The following is a 20,552-nucleotide window of genomic DNA, read 5'->3' as shown; positions in this document are numbered from 1 at the left end:
CATTTTTCTTAAAAATAATAAAGACAAAACAAAGCAACTTTAGAAAAGCATGCGTAGTAATAAGAATAATGTAGAGCTGTCCATTACACTGAAACATACGTCACATGTCTCATCCTTTACCAAAAGCCACCACAAACAATTTGTCAATAATCAATCAACACTCGATTCTCTCTTTTATTCCCCACAAATTTTATATTCTCTTTGAAAAAACAAGATATCAAACTCTTTGCTTTCTCGATCTCATCTCTTCTTTACTTCATCAAGATCCCAGACGAAATGGCTCAGGTTTTTTTTCTCACTGATTTTTAAAACTGAATATGACTTATGATTTATCTCTTTCTCCGAGATCCTTTTTTTTGGTTCAAACTCCGAGATCCTTTAAACTTTAAACTTTTTATGTTTTGTAGAAGGTGGTGTTGAAGGTTTTAACCATGACGGATGATAAAACCAAGCAGAAAGCCATAGAAGCTGCAGCTGATATTTTCGGTGAGTACTGAGTAGTATAACTACTTCCTTTCTTTAATTTACTGTCAACTGAAATTCGATTCTAGTTTCTACGTAATTATTTGTTATTGCTAATTTTAATCTATTTAATATTTTTTTAGAATTTGTAAGAAGAACAAAGCAAAAATCATACAAATTTGCTGCTGGTCAATAAATTGCCACTTTTAGCTAAAATTTGATAAAAATTTGGTTCGATTGTGTAATTGCGTCAGAATTTGAGAGCTTGGATGGTCTCACCTACTTCGTTTTGACATTGTCAACGAGTTGAACAGATAGCAAGGGGTCAATTAACTTTTAGAGGCCCATAATTATGGGCCTAGAAGAAAATGTATGTGTGAGTGCTATCTGCTTATGAAAAATTATAGATTATAGGATAGTGAGATAACACAACCGATTAAGTGTTCAACTTAGATTCATAACATTGAGTGTTGTTGGAACTATTTTTTGAACATTATGAATAATGTATTCATATGTCAAAAAAGAAATTTTATTTGAATGAGAAATGGAGGTCTAATGTGTGTGATTTGAAAAACTTGTATAAAGTAGCAAATACACACATTGGATATTTGAACTTGGATTTGGGTTTTTTTGATTTGTTAGTTGGACTTCATGTTCATTGACTTAATCTTATAAACCAAATATATGTTGATCTTTTATATTGATAAAATATAAAAAAGAAATCCATTTTAAAGTATATTATTTTGTTTGAATTGGTCAAAACAATAATAATTTTATTCTTTAATTTTTTGGTCAAAATGTGGAATAAATTCACATAATAATGACAAGAATTAAAAACTCCATTAGTGCACTATGGAGGTTTCATTTTTGTGTTGAAAGATGAAACTTGTGCTTCTCATTATATTTCTATATAAAGGCTTGTGAGCCATTTAGAAAAGACACACACCAACACATTCCTCTACTCAGAATAGTTATACTAGTATATTTTTTCATTTTGAGTCTGAGAGTACATCACAGAAATATGTTCGATAGATTCTGTTTTTCGGTGATGGTAAACAGAAACAATGCTGCAGTTGTATCTTGGGAATCTGAGCGCCATAAAACCGTCACACTACGGGGCGTTTAAAGATTTAAGGAAAGAAATTAACAATCTCGCCTCTGCAATTCTTCTTTATTTTTATATTTTGGTATTGAAATTTTAGTTTATGTTCTTATTATTCTTTACAAATATCAGTTGTCCTATGATAGTAAAATAAGGTTCTTACACTCGTAAATCTTTAAATATTGTTTATGCTTTTGCACTAACAATATTGATATTTGTTGAAAGTTTTTTCTAAGAACAGGTTATATGAAATTTTAATTCTTGGAACCGGGAAATGCAAGATGATGGAAATCATTTTTTCATCAGAATTATCGTTTATTTATTATTATAGTTTTCAGTCAATTGTTTCTTTTGTTGAGCAGGTGTTCATCATTCTAACAATCAAACTGGAAAACAAATGCAGGGTTTGCTGAGTTATTTTATTGCAGTTTTTAATAGAATAAAAAAAAAACTGTTGGTTTTAATTTTGATTTTGGTTTGACATGTTCAAAGCACTGATTTGGTTTCCATTGTTTTAACTCTTAAAACGTTTTCTGGAAGAAGAAAAATGCATACATTTTTTTTAATTTACTACCTCATAAAGGTGTTTAAATAAAACGTTACTAGTCACAGTGTGTGTTAATGCTTTGACTTCTTTGATTTAATTATCAAGATTAACGTTTTTTGTTTCATACTAAATAAGATACAATGTGGTTCTGCAAAGTGGGTAGATGACTTGGTTATTGTGTTAAGCAGGAGTTGATTCGATAGCAGCGGATATGAAGGAGCAAAAGTTGACTGTGATTGGTATGATGGATGCGGTTGGGGTGGTAAAGAAACTGAAGAAAGTCGGTAAAGTAGATTTGATATCGGTCGGACCGGCAAAAGAGGAGAAGAAAGAAGAGAAGAAGGAAGAGAAGAAAGAGGAAAAGAAAGAGGAGAAGAAGGAAGAGAAGAAGCCAGAAGAACCTAAGAAATAAGTAACTTAGTTGATAATTATAAACCCTACGTTTTGTCATCTTGGTTTCATAATCAAACCTTCCAATCATTGAATAACTGAATATGTATAATTAATTGTTAAACTGCCAGTATGAGCCAACCCAAGACGTGCTGATGAGCAACACATGCTGGCAGAGTGTCGGGTGCAAATAACTTTTGCGGTTTGGGCGGGCCCAAAGTTTTGTAAAATTTGCCTAAGCATCCCATACACTAGGCGGTCGGATTAGGTCGAGCCATTGCATTTCCCTCGACCATATAGCCGTCCAGGATCAGTTGTCATGCTATTTTCATAGGTTATTGTATATTTCATATTTGTGTGGAATAGAAGTTTAAGATAAGATCATGATTAACCACAGTCTCTTTACAGAAGTTTTTAGCTTAGGCTAAGAGACGGTTTTTGGCTTTTTTTACATTTTAACTAAGAAAAGCTAAAAAACGTCTCTTAAATAAAAGATATAAGAACCGATTTTTAGCTGAAAAGTGTAAAAAAAAATGTTAAATCATAAATTAAGAATCTCGATGCGGCGGCATCCGTCCTACAGTGAGAAAATATATGAACTTCTTTGTAAAAATAATGAGAAAATACAAAAGTACCTGTCAAATCAAGATTTTAAAAATAAAATTAGAAACAACAATGTTGAGTGACTTGGTAGCCAACCACCACGATCACGTAGGTAACACGTAACTACATAATCAATCTATTGTCTCAAACCTTTTATTAAAAAAAATTGTCAGTTCCTCAGAAAATGAATTATAATACTGACGATATGAAATTATACAGATACAAGATTTTAACCGATGACGCAATCCTATAAGACCATCTCCAACCCAACTCTATAATAGAGATTTCTAAAATAGAGGAAAAAATAGAGATGTTGTTTTTGTTCCAATGTGTTCCTCTATAATAGAGGAACTAGATTTTGACCCGCGCTTTTAAAGCGCGGATTTATTTTTTTATTTTTTAATTGACAAATATTTAGTAAATGTCGTATTTTTATATATTTGTCTTTTATTTTATAAAAAACTTAAATTTTTTATCTTTATTTATTGTATTTCATTTTAAATGACTATTTATATTTAAAAAATTAAACTTTATTTTTTTTATGAATTAAGTTGGTATAACTCTGATAAATTAATTTTATTATGTGGTTAATATTTTAATAAAAAAATTATATACTTTTAATAAAGATTTGAACTTTTCAATAAAAAAATTCAATTGTTTTTATGAATGCTTAAATTATATTAAGAAAAGAAAAAAAATAATAATTAAGAATAGTTGAAAAAAAATTATTTTAACTTGGACTCAATGGTCCAAAGGAAAAAAAAATGAGAATTGAATCTGATTTTTTAATAGGCCCAAATGGCTCAAGAGAGATTTGATTTGGGCTGGATCCAAAAATAATGACCCAATATAGATTTGTTATTAATATTACTTAATTACCCTTAATGAAACATGCAATGTTAGTGAATGAAACATACCTCTAAGGTAATTATGACAATAGGATTCTGCTTTAATAGTATAGATGCTATATTTGCCTCTATAAGAGCATCTCCAACCTCACTCTATTTTTCACTCTAAAATAGAGTTTAGAGTAAAAAAATGCTTCAATGGTACTCTATTTTTCACTCTATAATAGAGTAAAAAATAGGTTTATTCCAAATATAGAGTAATTTGTTTTTTTTTTTTGTTCATCACTCTATTTTCTACTCTAAAATAAAGTACCATTGGAGCAAACTCAAACTCTATTATAGAGTTACTCTATTTTAGAGTAAAAAATAGAGTAAACTATTGGAGATGATCTAAATAGAAGAATGCTATTTTTTTCTCTAAATACATCATCTCTATTTTTTCCTCTATTTTAGAGATCTCTATTATAGAGATGGGTTGGAGATGCTCTAAGTCTCACAGAGATATGTACATTAACTGTAAAAAAATTTATCAAAAAAAAAGAAAAAAAAAATCAACTGTAAAATTACTACTATAGATCGTATATTTTTTCTTGGACAAATATAGATCGTATATTTCTATTAATTTCTGTTATAAGGAAAAAAATAACAATTACTACGTACTTGTTTTTACTGTAAATGGCAATAGCATTGTTAGGACATCTTCATCCTCACTCCATAATTTACTCTAAATATGGAGTGAAAATAGAGTATGAACAAACAATAAAAAATTACTTTATTTATGGAGTAATCATTTTTTTGTTTTTTCATTATTCTATTTCTCACTCTATTTTGCAGTAAATTATGGAGTAAGGATAGAGATGGTCTTAGTTACCTTTAGGGATGGAAATGGTCTTAATTACCTTTATGCAGTAATAGAATATCAATATTAATAATACTCTGGATTTAGCAGTATTATAATTAAAATGCATTTATTAACTTCACAATTTGACATCAACAATTAAAACTTTTACAAAAAAAATTAAAACTTTTACGGTTTCGATAAGAAACTAGATTCGCGTAAAGAAATGTTACAAGTTATAAAAGAGTCCATTTTGGGGAAACAATATAAGTAACGTAACGTAAATATCTTCAGTATTTCTCTAACCTTTTATCAACCTCATATATATGACGTCATGGGAGTTGGTGAATTCGTTAGCCTCCTGTGAAATTTATGTACAAACTTACAATAAACCAAAAAGACAAGGTTAACATTTTATCTAATAATTTTTTTTACATCGAATATGACCCGGTTTGGAGTCTAGAACCGGCTCTACTATCTCTAGTTCCGGTTTAACGTTTGTATGGTCTAAACATTAATGATCGTGCAACAATGAATCAATGATAATACTAAATTTAGAGGAAAAACAGATAAAATAAGAAAGAAGGCGAGTCATTTTATGACAACGAGGAACAGAACATCACTACCAAACAATTCCAGCTCAGTTTCTTCTCTCTCCTCTCATTCTCTCTCTTAAATAGCCAGACTTCTGGATCATTCTTGATTCTCTTCAGATTTTTTTGTTCTCTTGTAATCTTTAGTTGGTATACCTGACGTCATATACGACATGGCCGAAGAGGAACAGAACAAGGTGACGGAGAACGTTACAACCGTGTCTGAACCAACTCCATCAACGCCAGCTCCGGTGGAGAAACCTGTTGATGCGGTGGATGTTGCTCCACAGGAGAAGCCTGTGGCTCCACCACCAGTTCTTCCATCTCCGGCGCCTGTGGAGGAGAAGCTAGAGGACTCCAAGGCTATTGTTCCGATCGTCGCAAGTAATTACTATTTTCTTCTATAATATACAAATTATTACCCTAGTTTGGCTGAGAGAAATTAAAAAAAAAACGTGTGCCATAAGATATGTTTCCTATATATTAACTGATCACAGTCACCTTGGAGATTATTACTGACAAAGTTTCAAACGTTTTTCTGTTTAGTTCACAAACTAAGGACAAGATTTTGTAACTTTTTACTTATAGAAGGAAATAACAACACAAAAAATAGAATTTTTGTATTTATGTCAATTATTATTTTGTGACAATGATAAGTCAAAGATTATTGTTCTTTAATAATTGGTAGTTTCCCAATTTTATTTGGTGAGGACTATATATAATTCTCTCCCTTTTTTTGTGTGGCAGAAGAAGCAGGGGAAGAAAAGAAAGAAGGCTCAGTTAATCGAGGTAATTAAACGAAATAGATTCATGGTTTACTACTAATATAACGTGAAAAGAGAGAAAAATAATAATTACAAAAGTTTATTAGCACATGTCTGCTTGGCCTAATCATAGCTATGTATGTAAATCAATCTGAAGACACTAATCAAAGCTAAAATGTTAGCAACCTAATTAATCAGTGTTTAGTAATAACGGAAAGTACTTATTTAGGTAGTTTTGCTTTGGTTGTAAATAAAATCAGACAGTTGGTTTAAGGTTGGACGCGTGTGTGTTTAATTAACGATGTCTCTTATTTTACTACAACTCTGACAAATGGTTGTACTTGTTTAAAATATTTGGGGAGTGAAGATGCTGTCCTGGCTAGAGTTGAGACAGAGAAGAGGATGTCACTTATCAAAGCATGGGAAGAGGCTGAGAAATGCAAAGTGGAGAACAAGTAAACTTTATTTCAACTTTTATTTATTATTAGTCTAACATTTATCTATATAATGGATAACCGGTTACTATCATTAAGGTCTTTGAATTTAGTTGTGAGAAATGAAAACAATGTTTGAAACAGAGCTGAGAAGAAACTTTCTTCAATTGGGTCATGGGAGAACAACAAGAAAGCAGCTGTTGAAGCTGAGCTCAAGAAAATGGAGGTATGGTTTAGTTATAATTTATTTCGAAATCAAGATCTAATTCTGAATTGGCCCCAAATTTCAACAGGAACAATTGGAGAAGAAGAAGGCAGAGTATGTGGAGCTAATGAAGAACAAAATAGCTCAAATTCATAAACAGGCAGAAGAGAAGAGAGCCATGATCGAAGCTAGACGCGGTGAAGAGGTTCTCAAAGCCGAGGAACTAGCTGCCAAGTACCGTGCTACTGGAACTGCTCCCAAAAAGCTATTTGGATGCATGTGATATAATATCATTGGGAAGACATGAAGCTGAATCTGGTGTTACTGTAATGTTTTTATTTTCATTATATATTATTTAATGTGGAAAACAAACCAAAGAAAGGGTTTCATTTATACGTTTGTAGTTTGCTTAATGTTGGGGTTTAATATTGCAACATAGAAAGTCATGTATGGGAAACGTTGCTTATAAATTGATTTGGAGTGCGTTTGTATTTCTACAGCTTTTATCTGAAAGGCTTTTCTTGAATTTGTACGTGCAAAATTTAACGTGCTCTAGTTTCTAGCCCAAATATAGATGGGCTTAAGGCAAATAAACTACTGACGGCCCATGAATAAAAGGCCCAAATAAAATTAGGGTTTTGTCGGGAGCTTCACTGCATCTCTTTTACACTCATTTTGCCTCAATCCATCATCAGCGGAGAGCAGCAGCAGCAGGAGCAGGAGCAGCAACCAGTAGCCATGGCGGAACAGGTTCGTTTATGTCTTTCCTTATCTTCGTTTCTGCACACTCGATGAATCTCTAATCATCTTCTTTCTATTGTTGCAGACGGAGAAGGCATTTCTAAAGCAGCCAAAGGTTTTCTTAAGCTCGAAGAAATCAGGGAAAGGAAAGAGGCCTGGTAAAGGTGGAAACCGTTTCTGGAAGAACATTGGTTTGGGTTTCAAGACTCCCCGCGATGCCATTGATGGTTTGTTTGACTCTCTTTCCATTTTTTATGTTTTAGAACTAATCAGGGCTATAACTGATATTAGGTGACTTTCTTGGTTAATGTTGAGCTGAATATCGTTGATGGGAAACTAGAATATTAAAGATCATAAGCATTCAGACATGTTTTTTTTTTTTTTGCATTCAGACATGTGTTTTGTAATGGTGTCTTGTTTTTTTTTCAGGACATTACATTGACAAGAAATGTCCATTCACTGGAACTGTCTCTGTGAGAGGACGTATCTTAGCTGGTACTTGCCACAGTGCCAAGATGCAGAGAACCATCATTGTTCGCCGGAACTATCTTCACTTCGTCAAGAAGTATCAAAGGTGTGAATCTTCCTGACACAGTCTAGATTAAGATTTTTTATCATCAATGTTTTTTAAAAATTCTTATTTTAAAATTTTGATCAGATATGAGAAGAGGCATTCCAACATCCCTGCCCATGTCTCACCCTGCTTCCGTGTCAAAGAAGGTGACCATGTCATCATTGGCCAATGCAGGTATAGGAAAATGAAAAAGAGCTTCTTTACGCTTTTTTAGGTGAGATTTATCACTGATTTTTTTTTTTTCGATTTTATCATAGGCCATTGTCAAAGACTGTGAGGTTCAATGTGCTGAAGGTGATCCCAGCAGGCGCATCTGCCTTTGCCAAGAAGGCATTCACTGGAATGTAATAGGTTTTTTGAAGTTATGGAGAGTTTCTATGTTTCGTTTTTTATGTTTCAGAATGTTTTGTTTGTTGATCCCTTTTTTGTGAGACTTGGTTTGTAATACTGCATTCTACTGTTCTGTGACTTCTGTCTTTTGGTATCTCTAGAAGAAATCAAGTACTGTGTGTCTGTGTCTACTTCTTGATTGATACTAGAGCGTAAAAGAAACAACCCGAGTTGGTATTTAGATAGTATATGTTGATGATCAAATTTTTGGGGGAGATAAATTTAGATAATATTATTGAACATAATACACTCATAACATTTATATAAAAAAGCTTTTTGGTTATAATCCAAATGTTAGAAATAAACAAAGTTCGAATGTTTACATACAGAAAGATTCTGTCCTAATCAAACAGGTTTTATTTAGTTGTATGCCAAACGAAAAAGATCATTACAGGAAACGGAAAACTGAAAGATGTTCGGATTAGAGACATTAACCGGGACAAACCGCTTATAGATACTAAACCGAACTCTCTTAACCAGTAAGAGACTGAAAAGAACTGGAGCTAACATTTGAGCCACGACCACTGCTGAGCTGAAGTGCCTCCAAAGCCTTTTGTATCTCCATGTTCATCGCACTGTCCACACTTCCCGAAGACAGTTTCTTGTGAGATTTCTGGAGATGCAGTTTCAATGAACTACTGCTTAAACCCGCGTTCTTACCACAGACCGGACACACTTTCATCGTCGGTTTCCTCTGTCTCCACTCCATCGACACCTTCCCGTGACATTTCTTGTCAATGTTCACTAAGATCCTGGCAAAACCGTCGTTCGGTTGAGCTCGTCTATGAACTTTTCTTAGTTTGCTCCACGCTTCTAAAAGCGTCAGGTTCCTGAATGATAAAGTTATTATTAATCAGTTCTTGTATCGCTTTAACAACTATTTTTAAACTGTCCTCAAGAACTTACTTTCTAAGCATTAGGTAAGCAAGCACCACGGTTGCGCTTCTACTCCGACCCTCAAAGCAATGAACTAAAATCTTTCCTCCTGTTTCTTCACCATGGTTGATAAAATCAAGAGCTTCTTGAAAGATGCCTTCTATCTTTGAGTCTTCATCGTCAGTTATCTGGTCAAACAGAAGACACAAGAAGAGAACTCTCTCCACTTTATAGATGCATTTTGGTGACTAATGATATTAATCAAGAAGGGTTTTACTTACTGAGAAATTTTTGTACTTGAAGAGATCCGGGTACTGAGTATCTGATTGTCCTATTTCATTTGCACACAAGCATAGAATATGAGTTATACCCAAATGCTGAAGAGTGTATACAGACCTTGCAGCCAATCCTCCACCGATGAAAAGATTATCTTGTATCATTGATGGTTTCTCTGTATTAGCAGCTTTGGTAATCAATGATATTCTCTCAAGAATGTGCTCAAGTCTAACCTGTTATTATATGTGAGAGTGTTTATGAACAAGTGAAATGAAAAAGAAAAAAAAGTTCAGAATACCTTAAGCTCGTAAGCATCAGTGCAACTGTTATTATCACTCCCCTCAAAGAAACCAGTGTTGAAACCGTTCTCTTGGCAGAGTTTCATAACTTCATTCCGCAATGTTTCATTCCACTGGTCTAGTTCTTTATTAGACTCCGCATCAATCTGTGGACGCACCATGTAAAGAATCAATATGAAGAAGGAAGCTGAAATCGTCTTTCGTAGACCTGTGGTTTTGAACCGAACTGAACCGGAATTTTTGGTTAGTTCGGTTCAATCCAGGAAGTTTATAAAAAAAACTTCGGTTTTTGGTTTGGTAATCGATTTGTTTGGTTTTCAGAAAAAAAATTTGTTAACCAAATTTCGAATAAACTAACAGAATTAACTAAAATTTTGAACCAAATTAACCAAACTAACCGAAATTACCTGAATTTAACCAATATTTTAACCAAAATACAATAAACCCAAAAAATTCGGTTAGTTTTGGTAATTTTTTTAAAAACCGAACTACCCTAACCAAATTTTTCCGGTTCAATTCGGTGAGATTTTGGTCGAATTCGGAACTACCCAAACCAAACTATCCGAACTACCCGAACCCCGCATGCCTAGTCTTCTGTATTAGAACATAGTGATCAAAGTCTGAATAAACAAACCTTTGCAAATTTATGGAAGTCACGGAGCTTTGCTGCCAAACGCTGACTGCTAAGAGATTCTCCACCTCTACTGTATCTTCCATGCCAGCTTTCTCGTGACTTAGGCGAAGTAGCATCTCCTCCCCCTTCCTTGTTTTCAGAACCTGGAGTCCTAGGAGCTACTGATCTGTGCATATCCGACTCACTATGGTCAAAGCTGTTATCACTAGGCACCCGTTCTTTCGAAGGAGATGGATAATGATTCACCTCATGTCCAAAACTTTGCGATGGCGACTCAGGAACAGCAAAGTCATCTCTATCAAAATCTGCGCACATTGTTTTGTCCATCATACTGAAAAAAGCACGCAGCAACCCATCTAGCTTCTGATGAAGGGTGACGAGGAAGATGTGGAACTCGTGCAAGTCCCTGAGACCAGCGCGAAAACCGTTTCGAAACTCGCGTACTACTGGCGTCACTGCAGTAGGTGTTTCTTCACCGTCTTTCGCCTGTGGACAGCCTAAACCTCCTTCTGTTATTTCGTACAACAGATTCGAAGAGTACTGGCTGCTATTGATAAGCAGCTCGACTAGTCTCGGATAGATCTCTTGGTCGCTTGCTCGTTTGCCAGCAGGAGGACGCCGTGGAACGCCGGAGTCTATAGTAACAATGTGGAACTCAGGAGCCATGGAGGTATCAGACATTGGACTCATGAACTCGGTGTCATAAGATCTTGGAGATTCAGTTATATCGGAAAAGTCAGAGGACTGCGAGACCAAACGGTGATCGCTAACACTCAGTCTTGATCTGCTATCAACAGAGGAAGCTCTTCTCTCCTTTTGGATTGATCTGTAGTCTCTTGGATGGTACCGTTTGATGGCGGAATCAAAAGCTTCTTCGAATGAGCACTCTAGAGGTTTGGTTGATGACATGATTCTGTCGGTTAGTAAGAGGTTTGCAGGGTTGCCACGCCATCTCAGCTGACGGCAGGGTAGTCTGTCTTCGTTTCTTATCACAAGATCTAACACCAAGATTCTCCCTAACGCTGAAGCAGCTCTTTCTGCTTTTTCTTCGGTTTCGAAACTGCTCATGCTCTCTAGTAGTGGACATCCATGGACATAGCTGCCAATAACCAATTTGAGAATTGCAGCGTGCTTAGAAAGAGGGGTGTTACACAAACATCACATACCAACAAAATTGAACTTTTGAATGTGTGGAATAAGGTCAATGCCTATATTATCAATTAGGAAAAGACAAATGTCTGGTCAACTATTTTCACCAACTAATTACTCAGATTAAATTTTCTGTTCAACTATTGTGTTTTTAGGCCATACTTCTGTCCAATAAAACGATTCCACATCATAATATTATCTTACATATTTGTTATTTTATCTAATAACATTAAACTTTGAAAATTTTCCCCTAACAATACTATACTAAAATGGTATGTTCAAAATTTATAATCTCTTAGTCTTAACTTGGTAACATTGTCCGGTTTGCTATCTAATTAAACTGTGAACGAAAACGATGTGAACTGATGTTGCTGGTCGAAATAGAGAAAGTTATAAAGATGAATGTGTCACCTCATAAGGAGAAGACAGCGACTGAGCTCAAGGGCTTCCAGAAGTTCTGAACAAGTCACCTCACCAACCTCGTCTCCCTCCGAATTCGCTTTAGCTTGTGCCTTCTCAGTTGCTTCTCTGATCAGTGTCCACTCAGGATTACAGCTATGAATTACTCTAGCCTGTCTCATTGAACGGAAAATACGAAAGTGAGTGGAATGAGCGAAACCAATACTACAGTTTCTGAAGTAAGCAGCAAAAAAGAAAAGAAGCACCTGCGGAATCTGCACACCTAGCCACTTGGCAAACTCATAACCCAGACGTTCTGATTGCGTGGCCATCCTCGATGACGCAAATTTAATAACTGCTGCTGCTTCTTCCTTCCGAGAAGCATCTTCAGCGCTGGGATGACTGAACAGGGCGAAGAAAACAACTCCCCCAGAGTTCACAGTAACCTGTGAGTGAAAACCAGTAAACAAACAAACAGTGTCAGAAAAAGAAGATCTGGTTAAATGGAAGCTAAGAATCAAAAGACAACACTAATGCTATATACATACCTCGAGAGGTTTACTCTGGTCCTCTTCAGAATGATCAGTGCTACTACTATGTTCAGTATGGTGAAGCGAAGACAACATGCTCCACGAGAAAGAGCTGGAGTCGATATCAACAATAGAAGCTTTGCCAAGCCTTTCCCACAAACTAATCTCTGAAGTCTCCTTGCTTGGTGGACTTTTTGGATCAGCATTCCTCTCTCCTGCACTGAATTAACACTTACCGTTAACAAGATTCTCACAAGATTCCAAAAACCATTAAAAACTAACTAACCCAATTAGATAAAAGCACAAAAATAGAAAGGAATCAGATTAAAAAAAGAAAAAAAAGAGACTAAACCTTGGAACCATATCATCGATGCGGTGAAGACGGTGAGGGAAGCCAGAGGAACCGTAAGTAGCACTGCGTTTACGAACTAAGTCCAACCATTGGGTAAACCTATAAGCTGGACCAGCTGCTATGTCTCCTAACATGTACAGTACCTGCAACAACAACAAAAAAAAGTCTCCCAACCTTAGAGATTAATTAATTAAAAGCTAATGTTAATAAGCGCTTATTTGAATGAAGAAGAGGGTGGTCAAGTGTTACACGAGAAGTGACGGTGAGAGGAAGAGGAGACTCGTGCTCGTCGCAGTGGCCAAGGTCGAGATCTTTCTCCTCGTCCTTCTCCTGTGAGACCACCACCATCATCATATCAGATCTCAATAATCAGAGAAAAATAAAGGAGAATTCAAAATCTGATTGAATGTGGGTGTAATGATGAGTTGCAAAAGGTGATGATAGATTACTAAATTTGGGGGGGTAAAGTAATGATTTTTTTTACCTGAGGAAATGTTTGATCTCGCTTCTTCTCAGCTTCCGCCATTGGAAAGAAAGCTTCCTTTTTTTTTAATTTGTCAAAAATGTCTTTTTCTTCAAAATGTCAGCTTTGCCGGAAGTCGCAAGGTATAGCGCTTCCCCGAGGAAGAAAGACGATCGGATATTTTAAAATTTAAATTTGCAAGAAAGACCCTCATCTTTTCTTTAATTATTACTAAAGCTCTTCATTTTTACATTCACCAATTTAGCACCAATGTAATAAAACACCATTTTTGTACTTCTTTTATCAGAGGTAAAAATCCATAGCATAATTCAGCTAAAGTGCAGTGTTAAATATTAAATTTGCAAGAAAGACCCTCATCTTTTCTTTGATTATCATTAAAACTCTTTCTTTTTGTATTTACCAATTTAACACAAATTTAATAAAACACCATTTTTAAACTTCTTTTATCAGAGGTAAAAATCATAATTCAGCTAAAGTTAGTGTGTAATTTGAAAATATCAGTGAACTATATTTATTGCAAAAACCTAGGTTTGGTTCGTTCTCTTACAAGATTAACACTGTCGTCTTCTCCGTTCTCTGAGCTCCTTTCACTTAAAAGCCTTCGTCTTTACGAACCTCGAGGTAAAATTGAATCTCATCTTTCACCATATCGTCTCACAGTTCTCATTCCCCTGTCTTGAATTGAGACATTAATCTGATAAAAGTTTGTGTTTTTAATTTTCCTCAGTGTGATTTAAGGAAGATGAGCAAACGAAAGCGTCCAGAGCCGAAATCATCATCAAGTGGTATCAACGAAGACGAGAAGAACATCCTCGGCCTGATCCGATCCAAGCAAGGCATGGGCGCGACCACTTACGAGATGAGAACAGCGACAAAGATCCAACCAACCCTCGTCACTCGAGCCGTCGCTTCTCTCAAGAAGAGCAACCTCATCAAAGAAGTCCCCAACATGAACAACAAAGGCATCAAACACTTCCTCGCCGTCGAGTTCCAGCCTTGCAAGGAGCTCACGGGCGGGGACTGGTACATCGACGGGGCCCTCGACGTCTCCAAAATCGAAGGCCTCAAGGAGATTTGCGTCAGGATTCTCGAGAGGTTGAAGAGCAAGGTCGTGACCCTCGATGTTATCTATTCGTATTTCGAAAAGGCTAGTAGTGATGCGGATAAGTTGAGTAGAGAGCAGACTAGGGAGATACTCAAGAACTTGGTTTTGGATAATGTTGTCATGGAGGTGAAGAGCAATGGGCTTACTGATTTTTCTGCTACGAGGATTGGAGAGATTTGCTATAAGCTGACTGGGAAGAAGTCTGGTGGTGGGGAAGTGAGAGATGGAGGTTTTGCTTCGGTGCCTTGTGGGGCTTGTCCGCATATAGGGCTTTGTACACCTGATGGTGTTATCTCCCCGACAACATGTGTTTACTTTCAGAAATGGTTAGACTTTTAGCTTTCTTCTGGTGTTTTAGAAAAAAAGATGATGTTACAATAATGTTATGTTTTTTTCTCCCATACAATTTTATGATAATCTATAAAAATTAAGTGTCGAGGTTTGCGAGAGTAGAGGTAGGAGAAGAAGATGGAGGAAGGTGTTCGGTTTCTTTGCGACAAGCTTCCCATAGTTGTTGCTCTATTCCTAGTTTCCTTAGCTCTAACATACCTCGCTCCACTGTATAATAGAACCACCAGTTTAGCGTTTAGTGCGTGATATATATGTATAAGAATCAGAATTAGGAGAAGCTTTTATTACCGTCGACGGCATCGTGAGAGGTAGTAGATTCTCCTTCGCTACAGCTGATCCAAAACTGGAGACGTTCATCAGCGATGTCTTCTTCTACACCGAGCAACTTGGCTCTAGCCCAGAAGTACAACAGCCATGCCTGCGTATATATCCGTAAAGAGTGTAACTAAAACCATAGATGACTCTGATACATTTATATAGTTATCTTGGTGTTTGAACCTCTCTACCTAAAAAAGAGAACATGTTGTCATGAATCATGGGCGTGAGTGAAGAAAGTACCTGCTTAAAGACAACATCTTCTTGTTCCTCTTCTTTTAGTTCTGCATTTGACAAATGTGATAACATGTTACGAAGTCCATGAGTTATGCAATGATGATATTATGCTCTAGGCTAAAGGTAGACAAAGAACCAAGCAAGTGTTTCTTATCAAAACCCAGGAATGCTTTTAGGAGGATGATAAAACCTTAAACAATCCATAAGACCATTGTATCTTAAAATATTAGGGAGACGTTTGCTTACCATATGCTTCTACAAATTTGAGTTCTCTATTCCCTTTGGATTCTGAGAGAAAACAAACAACTTTAAGTTAAAGAGTACCCTCAGCAGAAAGAAGAATGACACTATGGATCGTTAAAACTATATATTTTGTCATTGTGTACTAGTTGATGATAAGGTTGCAAATACATATACATACCTTGACGGACAAAACTCGGTGTTCTATTCTGGGAGACTGCAAGCATAACAGCATCCTCAACCTAAAATATCATTTAGTACTTGGGAGGAACAAACATAAATTATGGAAACAAAAGGGTAGATTGATTACCTTTAAGGATGCTAGCTCTCTCAAACCCATCTCAACTGAAAGCATACTTTCGATATTGCCTTCTCCAGTTAGCTCACTTACAAATCTTTCAGTTTTGGTCTGATCATTCCCACCTGGTCATTTCCAAAAGATTGGCAATTGAATGATGATAGCAAACAACAGTATCAGGGGGCATTTTAGTAAAAGTAAAGAAAATATTTAGACTAGCCTTGATCTCCAGACAACTCTTTGGCCCTTTGTGCTGCAGATATGACCAGCTCAACTGGAAGAGGAGCCAGAGCTGACCACTTCTCGTGCCTGGATGGTGCTATATCAGCACAAATGCCTACATAATCCATATGAATCAGTGAATAACTCTCTCATATGACTTAAGAGAGCTGGGCAAATGTGTCATGAGAAGACATTGTCAAGTTCAGGAAGTTAACAAGGAGAACTAAGAAACGGATGCATCACTTACCATGCTGCACTGCCAAACCCCAATACCGAGCAAGCCAGCATCTCTTCAAGGCTACTTCCTCCTAGATGATAGATTGTTTTTCCATACAATCAGAAAAATCTTTGTATGTGACTGGTAATGAGAGTTTTGGGGATTTTTAAAACATTACCATTTCGTCTTCTGTTAAAACCGTTCGTTGAGTCATTGTACGAAGATCATTTGCTTCTGACTCTGCTTCTTGTAGCCGTTCCGCAGCTTTTACAGCCTCATCCTTCAGTATCTGAACGTAAAAGACAAGATTTCATCATGCAGGTCAGAATAGCACATATATTATGAAAAAAAGAGTATACTGTAATACTTTACCTGAATTTGTGAACGGAGGGAAACAAGTTCCCCTTTTTTCTCATCTTCTTTCTCGTTAGCAGCTTTAAGAGCAGCCTGTAGGAGGAACCATCAGGACAGCCATTCAGTTTAAATTGTTAGGCTTCACGAAAAGTGTCTATTGTGGCATCAGATATTTTATTCTTCTACACACTAACCTCTCTTTGGCGCAAGGCCGCTTCCTTCCTGAATAAATAACAAAATGCATCATAAGCCTTATAACTACTGCCTTGTCTTCTTAAGTAGAGAAAGATAAATATAAAGAAAAAGAGTTCACAGGGTCACCCACCTACTTATCAATTTGGCCTCCAGAGACACTCCTTCTCCAAGAAAAGCAACCTTTTGGAACAAGTAAAAAGAAACATTTAAGAGAAGGTTCCATGGAATCTACTTGTTCTAGACATCGAAAAGTCATTGCATTTGCATGTATGTAAATGGCCTCTAAAACTGTCTGCATCTTCAAATGTTTTTGTCATCATATATTATAGCATTAGTATAACTACATTGCATTTGCTTATATGTGTGGTGAATCAAAAACACTACATATGTTTTCAGTGGCTATTGTCAAGAAATAGATGTGAGGAGGTTGCTAATGGCAACTAAATCAAAAACCTGTTTCTCCAGCTCCCTAGCCCTGGCTTCCGCTGCCTCGCGTTTTTCTTCCGCATAGTGAAGCTGTAATCCAGATAAATTGTTATAAATGAAAAAAAAGAAGAAGATAATAGCTTAACACTTTAAAATAAAATAAAAAAAATCCAGTGAAAAAAGACATGGAACCTTGTCCAATACATTCTCATTCTCCTCTTGTAGCATCTCCACCTGCAATTAACATAGAGTCAGCCTCAAGTCAAAGTCACCTTACCATTTTTTTTTTTTTTAAACATCAAAACTTCAATCCAAAGTTTAAAATGGGAATGAACACATACTTCATCACGAAGAGCTGAAGCTTCCCGCCGATACCCCTTATCTCTCGAATTAACCAACGGTACATCACCATAATATCTGGAAAAAAAAAAAACTTAAAACATAAGGAATCAAGCAAAGCAGCACAACATCATAGTAGCGTAAGGACTAATCATTTAAGTCAGACATAAAAAAAATAACAAAAACTCCAGAAAGGAACTGTTTTGACAAGTCCTCACTCAGCAAAGTGAGTAATATCTTTTCTTACTACCTGGTATCTCTGTCCTTAAAGTGAGGATCAAGTGGAGGTTTCAACGACGCCTTAGGTGACATCCAAACCGGAGATGCATTCGGAGCTATAGATCTACCAAACGTTGATGACCTTCCCGTCGACGAAGAACGCACCGAAGTGTTTTGCTCGTTGAGGTATCTGCTTATCTAATTCAATCACCAAAAAAAAAACGAAAATGAAGCTAAATCTCAATCTCATAATCATCAAACGAAACACACAGATCCGAAATTATCATACCGCAGGTGACGGCGAACGATTGCGGCCAGCGAAGGGAACCGCCGGTACGTTACTGATACCGTTGATGGCAGAAGAAGGATTAGCGAATTTGAATTCATCATCGTCGTCGTCATCGTCATCATCATCATCATATTTGTGCTGTAAGGCCATGACTTTGGCCAACCGTTGAGCCGCGGCTTTGGTGGCAACGTTCTGGTTACGATGAGCAGGGGAGTAACCACCAACACCAACACCAACACCACCGAGATGGTTACGGTGAGCGGGAGAAGCCGGCGTTGACCTTAATTCAATGTTGTTAGATGATCGGCTCCCTGCTCTTCTGAGATCCATCACTTAAAGATTTATTACCAAACTCCTTCACAGAGTTTCGAGCAGTTTTTTTAAATGGATGTAAGACTGTTTAAAACGGTGGCGTTTTAGTGCGGAGAAGAAGAAGAAGAACACATGCGTCGAGCGCGGTTTTTGCGAGATTTAGCGGAGGAAAATATGGGACCCAATAGTCAACTGCTTATGGATTCTATTCTAATTACGTAATAAAATATTATATAGTATATTTCTTTCATTAAATTCAATGACAAGTCAATGCAAGAATACTCTAAATCGTTGACAAATAAAGTGTATAATAATAACGATTCCTTAGTTGGGCAAACAAAATCTATTTCTTTTGGAAATGTATTTGTCTTTTTACGCAAATTGACGAAAAAATATGTGTCTTTTGGAACTACATAGTACAAGTGATGTTAAGGATAAATCACCTTTAATGACATGATATTATTGGTAAAAATAAATAAATATGTCATAACTTCTTTTCAATTTATAGTCATACATATGGCATTGCTTATCAACTATCGAGTCACACAAATTGAACTAACCATCAAGACATATCCGTAACAATTACATTATATTAAATGATATCCTTTTAACAAAATCCCCCTATATATTAAATGAGAAGTCACTTTAGTGATTTCTGATGACGTATCGTTCATATGTGAAGTTTCAAGAAATCATTATAATTGGATTAGTCAATTGTTCTTAATTTTTATTTTTTTAATTTAGATCTAAAAATTTAAGGTAAGTCTAAAATTATTTAACATCACTTGCCATATAATCTAAAGAATATTACAAATAACAATTTATGGAAACTAATTCTCGAAATTATAGAAAGATTAATAATATTTTTTATTACTTTTAATATTTATAAACTATAAAATATAATGAATAAAAATATATAAGATAATTATAATAGTTTTATACTCTACTTGATGAATTGTATTCGAATATAATTATATAATAACTATTTTAAATATTACAAAATCCAAACATGTTTATTAATATTATTTTTAAATTATTTATCGTTGTTTAAAGAATAAGTTTATCAGAATTTTAAAATAATTTATAAAATGTTATAAATTATTTATAAAAATATAAACCTACTATATATTGATTGAGAAGTCACATAAGTGATTTTTTATTACGTGTCGATCATAAATGAACTCTTCAAATTGTTATAATTTGATTAGCCGATGATTTTTAATTTTATTTATTATAATTATATCTAAAAGAAAAGGATAATTCAATTACCACTTTTCAAATAATCTACATAATTTTAGAAATAATTATTTATGGTAACTAATTGTTGAAATTATGAAAGAGTAATAATGTGATCAAATTTTTTATATATTTATAAATTACATAAAATAAGAAAAAAAATTTGAATTGATATAATGATTTTATATTCGTATAGAAAGCCTTATATGTGTATATAAAGTATCATAATAACTATTAATGTCTAATAAATTCCATGCATGCTTTATAAATCATTTATTAAATTATAAATAAAATTTTAAAATTGTTTATATTGGCCTATCAGATGTTTTAAATTATTATAAGAGGTTCTAAGTCATTTATAGAAGCTTATATATTAATTTATAAAATATATTTCATATTAAATGAGAACTCACTTAATTAATTTTTTCTTAGGTGTCTTTGAGTTTTAGAAAAACTATTATAATTTGATTCGTTAATATATTTTCTATTTTATTTATTTTATGAGTAAAAAATCACTTCTAGAACCAATTTTTATCAGTATCCAAATGATATAAATATATTTCATAATATAATTTATGGTAATTAAATATGTGATTTTTATAAAATATATGTAATGCTCATAAAATCATTTTATTACTCAAGTATTTATAAACTATATAATATATTTCAAAAGTAATTTATATAATTGATATAATAGTTTTATATTC

General features: G+C 34.9%; 6 protein-coding genes across 7 annotated transcripts; 4 read left to right on the top strand and 2 right to left on the bottom strand.

Moving 5' to 3' along the window:
• LOC111198677 (heavy metal-associated isoprenylated plant protein 39-like) lies at positions 1–2,631 on the top strand. The gene is made up of 3 exons (XM_022687648.2): positions 1–285; positions 408–486; positions 2,300–2,631. Exons 1-3 carry the CDS (start codon positions 277–279, stop codon positions 2,521–2,523), a joined length of 312 nt encoding a protein of 103 aa, XP_022543369.2. The 5' UTR covers positions 1–276; the 3' UTR covers positions 2,524–2,631.
• A 2,740-nt stretch (positions 2,632–5,371) lies between these two features.
• Positions 5,372–7,277, top strand: LOC106348307 (remorin 1.4). The gene is made up of 5 exons (XM_013788026.3): positions 5,372–5,767; positions 6,131–6,172; positions 6,515–6,602; positions 6,726–6,807; positions 6,875–7,277. The coding sequence occupies exons 1-5, from the start codon at positions 5,557–5,559 to the stop codon at positions 7,067–7,069; spliced, it is 618 nt and encodes a 205-aa protein (XP_013643480.2). The 5' UTR covers positions 5,372–5,556; the 3' UTR covers positions 7,070–7,277.
• A 128-nt stretch (positions 7,278–7,405) lies between these two features.
• LOC106348308 (40S ribosomal protein S11-3) lies at positions 7,406–8,622 on the top strand. The gene is made up of 5 exons (XM_013788027.3): positions 7,406–7,536; positions 7,613–7,754; positions 7,957–8,101; positions 8,186–8,275; positions 8,359–8,622. The coding sequence occupies exons 1-5, from the start codon at positions 7,525–7,527 to the stop codon at positions 8,447–8,449; spliced, it is 480 nt and encodes a 159-aa protein (XP_013643481.1). The 5' UTR covers positions 7,406–7,524; the 3' UTR covers positions 8,450–8,622.
• Positions 8,623–8,726: 104 nt separating this feature from the next.
• On the bottom strand, positions 8,727–13,673 carry LOC106348310 (dual specificity protein phosphatase PHS1). Its single transcript, XM_013788029.3, has 11 exons — positions 13,491–13,673; positions 13,256–13,336; positions 13,007–13,149; positions 12,673–12,874; positions 12,391–12,570; positions 12,137–12,297; positions 10,577–11,675; positions 9,942–10,088; positions 9,649–9,876; positions 9,398–9,555; positions 8,727–9,321 (listed from the first exon to the last, which is right to left on the bottom strand). Exons 1-11 carry the CDS (start codon positions 13,530–13,532, stop codon positions 8,964–8,966), a joined length of 2,799 nt encoding a protein of 932 aa, XP_013643483.2. The 5' UTR covers positions 13,533–13,673; the 3' UTR covers positions 8,727–8,963.
• Positions 13,674–13,980: 307 nt separating this feature from the next.
• On the top strand, positions 13,981–15,031 carry LOC106348312 (DNA-directed RNA polymerase III subunit rpc6). 2 transcript variants are annotated; one of them, XM_013788032.3, is made up of 2 exons: positions 13,981–14,111; positions 14,218–15,031. In XM_013788032.3, the coding sequence occupies exon 2, from the start codon at positions 14,233–14,235 to the stop codon at positions 14,932–14,934; it is 702 nt and encodes a 233-aa protein (XP_013643486.1). In that variant the 5' UTR covers positions 13,981–14,111; positions 14,218–14,232; the 3' UTR covers positions 14,935–15,031. The 2 variants fall into 2 exon arrangements, with proteins under 2 accessions (XP_013643486.1, XP_013643487.1); XM_013788033.3 differs by having other exon boundaries at positions 14,029–14,111; positions 14,229–15,031.
• Positions 14,920–18,735, bottom strand: LOC106348311 (coiled-coil domain-containing protein SCD2). Its single transcript, XM_013788031.3, has 17 exons — positions 18,298–18,735; positions 18,040–18,206; positions 17,792–17,867; positions 17,643–17,684; positions 17,478–17,540; positions 17,155–17,204; positions 17,024–17,051; positions 16,848–16,922; positions 16,654–16,764; positions 16,506–16,566; positions 16,257–16,373; positions 16,049–16,161; positions 15,920–15,980; positions 15,745–15,786; positions 15,505–15,545; positions 15,235–15,364; positions 14,920–15,153 (listed from the first exon to the last, which is right to left on the bottom strand). Exons 1-17 carry the CDS (start codon positions 18,625–18,627, stop codon positions 15,023–15,025), a joined length of 1,638 nt encoding a protein of 545 aa, XP_013643485.2. The 5' UTR covers positions 18,628–18,735; the 3' UTR covers positions 14,920–15,022.
• Positions 18,736–20,552: the final 1,817 nt, after the last annotated feature.

Source organism: Brassica napus, chromosome A6 (genome assembly GCF_020379485.1).
Source record: "Brassica napus cultivar Da-Ae chromosome A6, Da-Ae, whole genome shotgun sequence".
Classification (NCBI taxonomy): Eukaryota; Viridiplantae; Streptophyta; class Magnoliopsida; order Brassicales; family Brassicaceae; genus Brassica; species Brassica napus.
Note: the sequence above shows the minus strand (reverse complement) of the source record. Positions and strands in the feature narration are given on the sequence as shown.